The sequence below is a fragment of the Trachemys scripta genome, chromosome 3, assembly GCF_013100865.1.
Source record: "Trachemys scripta elegans isolate TJP31775 chromosome 3, CAS_Tse_1.0, whole genome shotgun sequence".
NCBI classification, from domain to species: domain Eukaryota; kingdom Metazoa; phylum Chordata; order Testudines; family Emydidae; genus Trachemys; species Trachemys scripta.
This window is the reverse complement of record NC_048300.1, coordinates 111,589,137-111,603,956: the sequence shown is the minus strand read 5'-3', so window position 1 is coordinate 111,603,956 and position 14,820 is coordinate 111,589,137. Positions and strand designations below refer to the sequence as shown.

The following is a 14,820-nucleotide window of genomic DNA, read 5'->3' as shown; positions in this document are numbered from 1 at the left end:
TTCAGCCTAGGGCCAGGACTTAAACTCTGCATTTCAGGACTGTCCCACCCAATATGGGACAGGTGGTCACCCTAAAACAACCCAGAGTCCCAAACTAAAGTCTCTTCCAACAAGACCAAAAAAAAAGTCCATGGTTAGCTCTGGCATTTTCTCTCGCCTCCAGGGCTCTTCCAAGCCTGTATGGAGCCTATTTAAGGAGCCCCTTGAAGGGGGAAATGGAGGCAGGGTACTGCAGAGCTACATCTGGTGCACAGGGGGTGCTGCAGGATTGGCATGCCCACTTATAATGTTATTGGAAATTAGGAAAAAACAAATATCCGTCAGTTTACAATTACACATTTTTAACAGCATTTAATAATATTTAACTGATGGTTTAAAACCAATGTGTATTCCACTCTGCTGAGCAGATAGAGAATGAATTCCATGACAAAACTCTTGATTAGTTGGGTTTTTTTCCATGAATATTCTTTGTTAACCCAGACAGCTCACTATTGAACATAACTCCTCTCTAACAAACTTAAGACTTAGGGTTAGATTGTGCGTTTAGGCTCAGCCTCTAAGTAGCTCCTTGCTTTGAAGGGTAGAAATTTGCTACTGTGCAATACGGCAGCAAGTAACAACAACTCTCTGCTGGTTCAGCCGAGTTGGTCAGCAAGTGTAGGAGATGGGCTTGCCTGCACAGGGAGTTATCCTGGAATAGCAATTCCTGTTCCATTATTTCTGATTAACTCCATATGTGGATACTCCTATTCCATAATAAATCGTCACTTATTCCAAATTAGCTTAATCCACACTTGAAGGATTAACAGCATCCACATGTAGTTAATCAGAAATAGCCAATCTGCTTTACATTCACACCCTACCTTATTCTGGATTAAACTTTCATGTGTAGACAAGCCCTAAGGCTCCACCAGTTCTTGATCCCCTCTACTCACCCACTCCTGGGGCAGTGGGAATAAGCCGGGGCACAAAACTTCTTTACGTCTACATGTCCAGACCCAAGGTCTAGGCAAGATATATAAGGGTTTAGGGGGGGGGGGTCCTTGCTCCTTCTTACTCCTTTGTGCTCATGTGTAGTCTAAGGTTCAGTCTAATACTCTGTCTCAAACCTTGCCTTACCCCCATTGGGAGCCCTAAAGACCTGGAATTGTCTGTTCTCCTTGTGCCACTCCAACCAGTGCAAAGGGACCATAAAGCAGGCAGACCTCACCAAATATCCATATATTCCCATATATGGGGAGAATTTCCAGGTGGTGGAGAGCTGTAATAGCAGCTCTGTGACACTCTTTTGCAGCCCACCAGTGCTGGAGGCATAGTTGGAGAAAAGATTTTATGTTGGGCTAAAACTAGAGCTCTGGATTGGATAGAGCTGATCAAACAGAGTGCTTTTGGCACGGTGTATAAATAATATTTTAGCTAAGATAGCAAATCAATCACTCTAGAAGGGGAAAATTTTAAAATATTTTCTTTTGGGTCTCAATATTTTTTTCTCCTTGGCTTAAACTTTTCCATCCGCAGCCTCAGCAGCCAACTAGCTTTGTCCTGGTTGGTAGAGGAAGCTAGACCCAATCTTTTGGATGTTGTCCAAATGTAATAAATCCATGTCCTTAGTGTTTTAATTAGAATTAGGAGGTTATTTCTGTTTGTCTCAATGAATTCTAAGCACTATTGATCTACATATTTGCCTGGATAAACCAAGACAAGAAATATAGCAACTATCCTGAAAATAAAGTACAACTAAACTGTTTTTAAAAACCCTTCTACACTGCACATGAGAAACATTAATACTACTATAAGCCAATGGACTCACACAGTTTTAATTATTAGTAAACAACCAACACCCTGGAAGTCTTTCCAAAATGAAGAGAAACATGTGAAAGAGCTGCAAGAGAAGATTGAATGTAGAATAACTTTGATGTGGGAAGAACGATGGTGGAGAGTAGGAGCATTGGATGGTGTCCTGATTCTTTCTCTATTAAGTGCTGTTCTCATTTAAGAAAAAAGAAATGCACAAAGCCCAATTATCAGCCTAAATTAGGCCACTTGGTTTCACATTTTCACACTGAAACAGGAACATAGCTCCCTAAAATAGGTATCTGGACACCTGGTAGTTGATTTGAGCATCCAAATATAGAACTGGGTACTTAAGTAAGGTGTCCAAGTTTGAAAATACTTCTCCACAGAATTTACAGTATCCTATATTTTGCTACTGATGAGCTAAGGAGATACCAAAAGACAAAGGTTCTATCCTGCAGTCATGTACCGGGTGTCAATCATGAGTAATTCCATTTAAATCAGTGGTGTTATACCAGGATAAAACTGGTATGAGTAGAATCAGGCCCACTGTACAGCTGCATCAACAAAACTTCTAGGTTCCCATAGCACAAACTGTGAGATATTACAGTATTTCCTTGTAATATTTTTTAGTGGGGAACTATGCAGATCATTTGCCGAGCATATTGCTAAGCCTATACTGAAGCTGAACTCTCCCACAATAATAGTTGTGCTGCTTGACTGATGGCATTGAATATGCTGGAGTTAAATCTTGTTATGAGTTTTCCTCCAACAGACCAGAAATCTTAGCCATGTTGAATGTACTTGTTCCATTAAAAGGTAGAACTAAGATGTTAGTTGAGATTGCACTAATCATAGCTCAAAAGGCTTCAGGACAGTGTGGATGGGAGTGGACAAAACATTAGTATTCTGCTGTACTAAGTGACAAAACCATTCAGTGTTCTGAAATTTTGGAGGATTTTGTAATTTCTTTAGTAATTTCAAAGGGGCTCAGTCATCCCCATATTTCTTAATATCTTTTCATGTGATTTAGTGGGCAACTTGGAAGAATACCATCCCTAGAACTCACTTTAGATGAATTTGGGGAACTTCTTAACACATTGGTGAAACATCCCGATGAACGTGCTTCTGATGTCTCCATTTATCAATCAGCAATTAGATGGCCATGCAATGGTCCTGATTCTTCTCTCTTGCACTAATGAAAATCAGGAATAATACCAATGAAAATAACACATTTATACTAATGTAAAACTGGTTGTGTGAGAGGAGATTCAGGGCCAGTATGTTAGGGTTATCTGACCCCCAAATATCAAAGAAATCAAATCAAAAAAAGGGACCCAAAGATCCATGTGCAAGAGAAAGGAGTGACAGAGATCAATCAATATGCAACAGGAGAAATGAAAGTGTGCAATTAGAAATCCATGATCTTTATTCAGGAGTAAGGCAGTGGTGTCATTATATAGTTACTGTATATGAATGTGAAACTTTTTGATGTGATTACTTCATTCTTATATATTTCTGGTTAATAACCTTTACAGTTCCAATTTTAAAAATATAAATCAGTCATATTCCATAAAAAATACAACCATTTGAATTTCTGTGCTTATTACTAATTTTGAGACATTCAAGGATGACAGAAAAGGTCTGCCTACGGGAACGGATGCCAGGCTGCTTTACATTGTTTTGCTTTACATTCACCCACTGGTGAATACAGATGTTTCTTTAGAGAGAAAAAGGTCTGCTTGCATGATGAAAATGATACTGCCCGATGAGAACTAGTAGATGTGGGAAAGTGAGATAACAGGAGAAAAAGCTGCCTGGAGAGGCCTCTGTGCATCCAAAACACCCAGAACTATAGAAGCTTTAAGAGGTTGATTTTTATCAGTGAAATTGCATGTGATAATTCAGTCTCCAAGCAGCTTGCTCTTGATAGTGTGTGTTTGAAAAATGAAACAAGTGGGGTTGCACTGCTGTATTTGACAAAACTTGTATTGAAACATTGCAGGCTTGCACAGATTTCAGCAATTCCTAATTAGAACAATGAAAGCATCTGATTTCCCATGACATGATGACCAGATTAACTGAAGCTGATACAGGGAGGTAGAAATTATATCTCCCTGTACCAGCAAACTTTGTTGCTCCCTATGAGGCAGCTGCCCTGAAGTGCAACTACTTGCTGCCTTCTCTTGAGGTTTTCTCTAGAATGAGCTGCTCTAACCAGTGTCAGAACTCCATAGGGGAACCTTTGTAATGGAAAAGTTGACTCACTATAACCCCTGACCATCTCTGTCCACGCGTTGGCCTTTTACTGTCCCCTAGTGCAAGAGAGGTTGTGACCATTTTCTGACAATGCAATGTACTTCTTTGGTGGACAGTCTACTGCAGGGACCTTTCACTAATGTCATCTTCAGCATAAATTGTTATGCACTGAGGGGTTAATCTAGAGCCCAATGTTTTAAACTAGTCACATAACTATCAGTGATCAGTATGGTTTAGAGAATACTAGGATAAACTGAAATTATAATTTCATAGACAGATTCCTCTCAAAAACATCTGAGTTTAGAATGCCTCTCTGGAATCTCCAAACTATAGCTTTGTTACGTAATCCTCGCATGTCCACATCAAATATCTTTTGTCATTTCAAGAATGACAACAAAGATACCTTTCCAAATATTATTTCCCAGTTTCTCTTTCTTGATGCGTAAACAAAATCTAGTTTAATTTTCCTTAACAGGTTTTGTAAATATCACCAGGATTTACAAAAGCTTCACAGTAATCGTCAATGAAGCTTGTACAGATGTATTTGTGTCATAAGAGGAAGCAACTGTTTGATGAATTAGGATAATAAAATCTTCCTTGACATACAGGCTGTGAACAATACCCTATCGGCATGCCCGGCATGTATCAACATTCCTGTTAAGTTCCTCAGCTTCAAGGCTTATCAGGCTACTTCTCAGCATTTCCCTGAATAACATCTGAACCTCAGATGTTGAAAAGAACACATACAGGAAATACACAAGAGGATAAAAAAAAATCCCTTGCTGCTTCTATAGACTTTTTCTATGTCCACTAAAACTGTATTCAAACAGTGTGCATAGTAATGTGTGTAAATAGTGAGAGGAGTTTTTCATGAAGAGGTCTGAGTGCTCCTGCATAATGGATGTTAGTGATGGATGCATCCATCCTCAAACTGACTTACACAGTTCTTCAAAGAGATTCCAGAGCTCACCAGTTTTGCCATTAGAACTTTTCACACACACAGTGGTCCTTCGCCACCCACCAACTATGGATACTTGTCTCATCTGCCTGTAGATGGAATGACATACACTTAAGGGCCAGATCCTCAGCTGGTGTAAATTGTCAAAGGCTCTTTGGACTTGAAGCCCATGCATCTATGATAATTTACATCAGCTGCAGATCTGCCCCTTAGTCTTACTTTGCACGCTGGTTTACTAACTAGTTCACTTTGTGTTGTGGGAGACATAATGGACTCTTCGGCTGATTCTGAGCCCACTTGTACCAGTTTTATATGGTAATTCCCTTGAATTCAAAAGAGTTACTCCTTTTACTCCTCTTACAACAGTTAGAGCTCAAAATCAGGCCTATTATATTCAGATTTGTGTTGGGACATGGGGATGTATTTGCTGAAACCAGGATCCCGTTTGGCTTATCACCTCTTTTTGCTTCTTAAAATAAATTTCTCTTAGTTGTTGACTCAGCTTTGCAGTTTTAAAATCTTATTAATATTCAGCACTTTTTAGCACCTTCCACTCAAAGTTGGGGTTCTGTTTTGGTTTTTTTAAACAAATTATAATTACTGAAGTCTTCCAACACTTCTCTGTGATAGGTATCACCCCCACTTTACAGATGAGGAAAACAAACAATGCAGAAGTTCAGTAATTTGCTCAGGGTCGCAAAGCAAGTCTTTGGCAGAGCCAGAAGTTAAGCCCAGTTCTGCTCACACCCACTGTGGTGTTCTGCACTTGCTCAAGCTTTCTTTTTTTATTTTTTTACTGATGGCCCCAAAAAGTCTATCCTTGTTTAAGCAATTTTATTTCATACTAATCACAGCTTTCAAATAAAATGTCAAAAACTATTATTTTGAAAAAAAACTGTTAAGCGTAATAGAGAATCATTCCTGTGAAACTTTAGGAGCTAGGTTTAGCAATGGAAGAAGGTTGGAATGTGCAATGTTTTATTGGAATATGTAATTATGCAAATTTTAATGTGTAATTATATTGTCTATGCCATTTGGATTTTGCTTGCACTTCTCATTTATATGTCTGCGGATCAATGCAACCAGGTGTAAGTGAACATAATTCCATTGAAATCAATGGAGTTGTGTCCACTTACACAAGGGTTGAATTTTGCCCCTCTATGACCAGCCCCTCTTGCTCTTTTTTTAAAACTTCCAGCTTTATACACAGTAAAACATTATTCCATATCTGTTTCTTGATTTTTTTGTATTATTTTTCAGAGTTCGTTTTGCACTTCTCATTTTTATTTTCTTAAAAATGTTGGTTGATCGTGATACTTCTGAGTTCACTGTGAGCTATAAAATAGAATGAAACAATTAATCCTATTCATTCTTACTGCTGCTCTGATAAGAGAGTAGAAAGGTTAAGAATTTCTCATGGTAGCTACAGTGACTTAAAGAGGAAAAACTCTTCTGACAAAATGTGATGAAATTTGATTTCACTCATACCAGTATAAATCCATTAACTTTACTTCAGCAGAGATATTGGTGGGGTGAGATCTTCACCTTTGTTCCAGTCTCTTTATGCCAGGTAGGGGGGGACTTCCAATTTTCTTGTGAGGAAAAGGCAATCAAAAAACTCTTACTCAGGCAGATGTTCTGGGCACATAAAGACGATTCATCATTCCAGATGTTGTTCTACAATGCTTGGGACAGCTGAGGTATTGAGAAAAATTGGTTTCCTTTTGGAGTAATTTTAATATAAAGTGTTAGGATTCTCTACTTCATTGCATTACTTCTGCCTCTGTTGTTTCTATATTCAAATATTCCCCCACACACTAGTTTTTATTTAATACTTTGATACACTAGATTTACAACTTTGATACACTAGATTTACACTAAAATACACTAGATTTTCAACTCTGTTTATTTCAATATGGGTTATGGGTCGAAACATGTGGGTATGTCTACACTGTAGCTGGGAAGGCGCTTCCTGGTGTGGGTAGACAGATGCATGCTACCTGTGCGCCTGTTAGCATGCTAAAAATAGCAGGTTAGCCAGAGTAGCATAGGTAGCAGTTTGGGCTAGCCTCCTAAATACAAACCCGCCCAGACCCCCTGGGTACATACTTGGGCAATGAGCCTGAGTTGCTGCCCGTGCTACCCCAGCTACACTGCTATTTTCAGTGCACTAGTTCAAGCAGAGCTAGTGCATCTGTCTACCAGTGCTGTGAAACATGCTCCCAGCTGCAATATAGATGTACAGTATATAAAACCAGAATCTTTGTCTTGTACATCTCTATTTCCAGGGCAGCATCCTCATTATACATGCTTAACATATGTGCAAAATAAGGGTAGCTTTCTTTGCTATGAGTGTTCTTAGTGTTACGAAGTTTGTCTTAAAATGTCTGCTAAATTGAACCACAGTATTCAGTTCATTGGACCTGAATATATCTAGGTTTGGCAGCTTTGACTATTTGCCCAAATGTTCACATGGAGCCTGATTATCCAAACACTTGCCACTAGGCATAGAAGTTACTATTACGAGTAACCCCATTCACATTAATAGCACTAGCCATACCTGCAAGGCCTTTATGGGATTTCATGGTATTTATTGATTGCAAAAATATTTACAGCTGGCTCTGCTATCTGGTAGTCGGGTGGGTACATGCAGATTAATAATTGATTTTAAGACATACTCAGCAGCAACATCACTGTCTTAGGGCAGGACTGCAATTTTTTAATATATGTTCAGCCGCACAATGGTGGCAAATGCAAACCCAGATTAATCTATCAGTCATGAAATTATGCACAAATTATCTGGATTGAATTATCTTTGGTTGAGTTAGTACAAAGAAGGAGCCTATGACTTAAATGCAATAGGAAAGTGAGTATTTTTGAGGGAAGAGGAAAATACACACAGTATCTGCAGAATGGGGTGATTATATTCAATTCACATTGGCAAACCTGGTTAAATAGTGACTTTTAAATCTTTGAGGGTCTTAAATATTAATGTTATCAACAGGCTGAAAAAATTTAAATTACTCTGGATGACTTATAGGAGAGCTTGGTTCTGAAAAGATGTTTCTAATGGCAGTTTTTCTTTGCATGACTGAGCACATGTGCAGATTGACACTTTACACAAAGGTTACATTTATAAAGGTTACTAAATGGTTAATCAATTGTTATAAAGTGCAGCAGCCAGTAGGTTGCTTATAATAATCTATAACACCTTTGACTGATGTCCTTACCACCATCTACAACACATACAATTCCTGGTTGTGATATGTTTATTACATCTAATAATCATTTATTGACCCATTATAAACTATTTATAAATGTAGCCTTAAAGTGTGACTGATTAAATATTCCTTCGCACCATCTGGGGTGTACCAGCTGTGAGGAACTCACAGGATGCCTTCCTGCCTGCCTTTCTGACTCTAGCTATGTCCCATTGCCTTTGGACAGGGCAATGGATAATTGCTGCTTCCTTGAAAATTGATACAAAGTTAGAGGGCTGAGACTATTCATCACAAAAGAATTCAGAAGTGGTTGCTACATATAACAGGCAAATCCTGTATTCCTCTTCTTCCATGACTGCAGAAGGTCCCCTATGCAGTGCAACTGGTGTGGCTCTGCTTCACGGGTGGGTAGGAAAGGATATAGGGAGAACTTGCAGTGGGACTGCACTTCCTCAATTCCATGAAGACCAGTTCCTGGGATCTACCTTGTAGGTCTTGGAGGATCAGAGCAGGGACGGACTGGAAGGAGCTGGGATGGGGTTGTGGATCTGCCATTGTGCATGTCCATCAGCCATTGTGACTTCCATTTCAGCATAGGCACAGTAGCGTTAGGAGCAACTATAGCCTCAGGGCTACAGTAACAGCCTGGAGCAAATCTTGTGTTGGAAGATGACTTTTCTCCACTTCCCACATGACCAACACCCCCATGCCAACTCCCAATTACTTGAGTGTGCTACAGGGGACAAGATTTCTCCAATTTTCAGGAGTAAATGAAGTTCTTTTACTGCACTTGCCTTCTTTATGCCTACTGTGAGATGTCTAGAGAAGTGCTTGGGGTGATATTAGCACTGACACACCCAAGAACACCTCAATGCCAACTGCAAGGGAGGTTACAAGAATATCCTGATCCTGGCACGTACATTCTACTTCACCAAAGAGAGTCATGTGAGGTCTCTAATAAACACTTCTGTCACATTGATTCTAATAATAGTTGCAAAATGTACATATGAATGATGTTTAAGGAGTCATGTATATATACTGAAAATATGTTTTAAAGTCTGTCACCAACCAAAGATAAAAACAGGTTTCTTCCCGACAGTAGGTAGGCTGTTTCTCTCTCTATCAAAATATAAATTAAGCATTGTAAGCCAACACAGTGGAAGCCCCTGTTACATAGAGAGTCAACTGGAAAGGAGCACACAGGGAAAAAACAAGCCATGGGGTTTACCCTGGCTGTGTGCAAAGACTGGATTTGGGGGCGGGGAACATATGTGAGAGGTAGAGAGGGCACTCCCTTGTCCTGCACCTAGGAACTAATCTGGCAGTACCATTACATTAATGAAAACAGGATCACAACCAGCCCTGGTTGAAACACTGCAGAAGACATTTGGAGTCAAATAATCTTCTTTACATAGAACATTAACATGTTACACTTTCTAAAGACTAAGCTTATTATACTTTAGTTTTATATGTAGCTTTTTGTTTCTCTTATCCTTACTCATTATCTCTGAAATTTTGATCTCTGATAATAAACTTATGATTGTTTTTACTAGAAATATATCTCAGTGCTGCGGTATTAAGTGCTGAGTCTGAGCTGAACCAAATAAGCTGGTGTGTACACTGTCCCCTTGGGGACAGCAGAGCTGATATTTCTGTAAGTGTTCAGTGAAGAAAGGGCTGGACACTACAGGGGAATGCTTACAAGGGAATACCTCCTCAGGGACTGGGGTACACCTCTTGTTCACCTGCAAGGCTAAGCAAGGACTAGCATATCCCAGAGAAGACTGCTTGGGTGGCTAACAGAGCTGACACCCAGTTAAGTGCAAGCAAATCTGCTTCTTGCTGGGGCCAGGAAAGTAATAAGGTGACTCAAAATCCTGGGTACCCCAAGACCCATCAAAGTACCATTCCAGAATTATAGCCTTCCCTTTTTCTTTTGCAGGAAACGGATCTTATTCTGACCTTTAATATCTCAATGCACCGTTCTTGGTGGATGGAGAATGGCCCAGGCTGTACAGTAACATCTGTGACTCCAGCCCCAGAATGGGCACCAGAGGATCATCGTTACATCACTGTCTCAGGGTGTTTGCTTGAATACCAGTATATAGAAGTGGCTCACAGCTCCCTTCAGATCTTCCTTGCAGTAAGTGTTCACAATCAACCTCCCTTCCAGCACTTTTTCTATAATTTATCTTACAGTGAAGGCTGACCTGCCTCACCAGTCCAAAACTGGGACTTCTTATGATCCATCTAACCACTCAGAAAAAAAAATTTTTTAGCTACCTATATTTTTGTAAACTCATTCTCCTAAATGGCTTTTCTTGCTTAAACTTTGGGGTGGGGGAGGGGAGGAGAATAAGCTTGAAGTAGAAAGCAAGCATGGAAAAACTTTAACTATAGATGCTGCTGCCAGCTTTGCCTATAATAATAATGATTGTTTCTATTGCAGCAGTATTTAGAGAGTATGATTGAGTCCCCATTGAGTTTAGCATGCACAAATGGGTAAAACAAAGATAGTACCTGCTCAAGCAAGGTCACAGTCTTGGATTATGACAAGATGCAACTTGTGGATTAACAGACAAATAGGCTTGAGGTGGAGGGAACAAAGTAATAATAAAGACAGGTGTATTTGCATAAATATATAATCACAGGATAGTGTTCAGGCCCAAAGTCTGTAGCTCAGGCTCATCTCAACTCAATTTTGTGGATAATGAGTGATGAGCGAAAGAACAAAGAAAAAATATAGTTCAGTGTAGGTTCTGTTCCCATTCAGAAAAACATGGTGTGTTGTACGTCAGATCTTTTAGGGATGTCAATGTCTGAACACAGCTGTATTTCTAGATAAGGCCTCCCTTTTCATGCCACAGAAAAAGTACAGAATGACAATGTGTTGAAATCCCAGCATAGTTTAGCCATGGTTAGGTCTTTTATTACTGCTTATGTTACCATAGCTGTCGTTATTATAGGTACCCATTCACAAAGCAAAAATTGGGGTCAGTTTTCCAGACCATCATATTGGGTTGCATAACACATAGTTTAAATATTTTCTTATAAATAATGACCACTGTTCTGCATGTAAATATGGTTTCAGTAATAGAACCACTGGGTGACATGCAACACAAAGTTAGACAAGCAGAGTTTTCTTCTCTTTTCAACAAACTAATCTCTAAGACTTTTGGGGGCCATCAGTAAAAAAAAAAAAAAAAAAAGCTTGAGCAAGTGCAGAACACCACAGTGGGTGTGAGCAGAACTGGGTTTAACTTCTGGCTCTGCCAAAGACTTGCTTTGCGACCCTGAGCAAATCACTGAACTTCTGCATTGTTTGTTTTCCTCATCTGTAAAGTGGGGGTGATACCTATCACAGAGAAGTGCTGGAAGACTTCAGTAATTGTAATTTGTTTCAAAAAAACAAAACAGAACCCCAACTTTGAGTGGAAGGTGTAAAAAGTGCTGAATATTAAAAAGATTACTGGAAAGAAGTTAATCTTTCCTTTCAATTCTCTTTTATGGGCACTTAAGTGGATCTTGGACTTTAACTGTAAAATCATAAATTGCAACCTACAAATTGGTTGTTTAAATTTGTTTGTTTTTTGCCCCGTGTGTTCGTGGCCAGTATCAAGTTAATGTTGATCTTAGTTTTTTCAGGGACAGTAGCATCACTAGTTGCTCTTGAAGGGGTTCCTTGCAGATAAATGTCTCAAAAAGGAGTAAGGACATAATTCTGATTGGAGCCAGGGGGGAAAGTAACTTAAAGGACTTACCAGTATCCCGGAGTCCTGAGCGGCCTCAACCGGAAGAAGCGGGGCCTTTCATGATTTAAAGGCCCTGGGGCTCTGGCTGTGGCTGGGAGCCCCAGGGCCTTTAAATCACCCCGGAGCAGCAGCAGCAGGGCTCAGGTGGTGATTTAAAGGGCCCGTGTCTCCCTGCAGCTGCAGGAGCCCCAGGGCTCCGGCAGCGATTTAAAGGGCCAAAGGCTCCGGCCGCTGCAGGGAGCGCCCGGCCCTTTAAAGCGCCACCAGAGCTCCGGCAGCGGGGCTCGGGTGGCGCTTTAAAGGGCCCGGGGCTCCCCGCAGGGGTCGGTACCCTGGGCCCTTTAAATCACCATCGGAGAAGCCGATCCAGTCTGGCACAGCTTACCGGCTCTTGCCAGTACGCCGTACTGGACCATACCGGCTTACTTTCACCTCTGATTGGAGCTGACTTTTATGATTCTTTGAAAGTGACATAACATATTCAATGCATTTTCTATGACTTTTTACTAGTCTTGCAAAGTGTGAAGCTAAAGAAAGTTGTGCAGTTCATATGTGTACAACTTCGTGAAAAGAGTACTTAAGATACATTATGCATAGGCAGAAGTGAGAGCTCTTGGCCCCATCCTTTTACACATTAAATAGAGGGGTTTAGAGGGAACTGTTGTATTTTCGCAAAGGAAACTCTGCTGATGCGCTACAAGAACTCCATAGCACTTAAGGTTCCCAGGGGAAGAGATCTCTCCTGAGAACTTCCTAAGCTGTGTTGGACAAAGTGTTTTGGTGGCATCTAGCCAAACAGTGCCAGATTAAGGAATTTATATGTGCTATTACAAATATTATGTGAGTCATCTGTAATTAAACATTCTAAAGAGTTTTTTCCTTTTCAGATCTAAAATACCTTGAGAACATTAAAGAGTCTGACCTACACTCTTAAAAGTCAAGAGATTCACCCCTGTGCAGAGGACCAGCCACAGGCCTGGGCACCACTTATATCCCACATACCTTCAATATAGGTCATAAGAATAGCACTGGGGGACGTAAGTGATGCCCAGATCTTGGGCTGGCTTCCACAGAGGATAGGATTTCATTCAATACAAATAAACATCAAGGCCTATTTCCTAACATACAGCTGGTAACTTTGAAGAAGCAACAGAACTGTTCTGATGACTGTTGTTTGCAATATTCTGAGCTACTGAAAGCAAGTAGCCTTGTAAAAACCTCCAAATTAGGAACAGATATCAGAGAGGTACCAAATGCACGGATATGCCTTCATAGAACAAGGACTATCCTGATTTTTGTATTGGGTGCTTATCTACCACGGTGTTAGAAATGCCTAAGATAGTCACTTTGTGCCCATTTATAGTTGCCTGATAGCCATGTTGATTTTTTTATTACTTATTTTGCTCAGCTGTTGATTGATTTTATGTTGACAGATGTTGCTTTTGAAAGGAGCGCTTGTGATTTCACCCGGATATTGTGGAGGTCTCATGTGAACTTGCTATGCTTGGCTTGCCTCTCTGAAACTGTGCAATCTCAAAGATCCCATTGCCACACCTATTGTGCTTGTCAGCTTTTCTTCAGTGCTTCATTGAAAATAAAAGAAATCGGGAGCTAAGCCTCAATTGTCAGCTATGTTTCTGGTTTGGTTCTTTTCAAGCCAAGCTTGGCCTACATTTTATCACTTTCTTTCTATGCTGTTCATCATCTCACCTCTTCCCCTCCCCCACACCCTCACCTCACTCCCACTCCCAACCCCACACCCAGTCATGTGAAAAGAAAGAAAGGAATCTATTTCATTTTTAGTTCTGCAGCCTGCAGCGCTGCAAAATAAACAAACATTTTTCAGGCACCACCTGCAGCATGCCGCTGTACTTAGCAGAGCAGAACTGCTAAGGATGTGATTTGTTCTGTTTAGTATGAAGTCCTGAGCTTTGGGAAAAGATGTGAGGGAGAAATTTCTACAAAACCATCCCACACATTCCCAGCTAATACTGCAGTTGAAACTGCTAACTTGGAACCTTAGTTTCATTATGTCTCACAAAGCAACAGAGTTTTTATTGGAATACAGTGTCCACTTACTGATATCAATGAGGTATTTTGGTATGTTACTCAGCTTTTACTCACTACTTACTCAGACAAACTCTATTTACAAGTGTGAGAGGGGGCGAGACTTCGCGCCTGGCAGTTGCAGTCCATGGTGGCAGCCCCATCTAGTGGTTATGGGGCTGGGGAACGCAGGCCTTCCCACTCCACAGGGTTCTGACCCAGAGGCCCTCTGGAGCACTGTAATGCAGGAGTCCACTACCTGAGATCCAGCTAATGTGCTCCCCGGGCCTCTTCATACTGCTCTGCCCCTTGCCTTGAGTATATCATGGTGATGGTTGTTTCTGGCTACCTGATCCATGGATCTCAGCAGGGTAGGGAGCCTTGACTCTGTGCAGCCAACCTCCACCTAGGAATGCCTTCTTGGCCTAATGCCTCTGTAGCAGTGAGTGCTGCCCCGGTGTGTTCCTGCATTCTTAACTCTCCAGTGTATGGTTTATCCACCCCATCACAATAAGCTATGCCAATGTACACCACGTGAGAGTCTGGCCCAACTACTAAGTAGAACACTAAGGGTACATCTACACTACAGCGGGGAGTCGATTTAAGATACGCAAATTCAGCTACGTGAATAGCGTAGCTGAATTCGACGTATTGCAGCCGACTTACCCCGTTGTGAGGACGGCGGCAAAATCGACTTCTGCCGCTTTTTGTCGGCGGCGCTTACTACCACCTCCGCTGGTGGAGTTAGAGCGCCGATTTGGGGATCGATTGTCGCGTCCCGACAGGACGC

The 14,820-nt window shown here is 40.9% G+C and overlaps 1 protein-coding gene across 2 annotated transcripts in view; it reads left to right on the top strand.

The window, feature by feature from the left end:
• NKAIN2 (sodium/potassium transporting ATPase interacting 2) overlaps window positions 1–14,820 on the top strand; it is a 750,023-nt gene that overhangs the window by 623,482 nt on the left and 111,721 nt on the right. For both annotated transcript variants that reach the window (XM_034765752.1, XM_034765750.1), the window contains exon 4: window positions 10,175–10,375. In XM_034765752.1, the coding sequence (XP_034621643.1) occupies window positions 10,175–10,375 (201 nt within the window). The remainder of the gene's footprint in view (window positions 1–10,174; window positions 10,376–14,820) is intronic.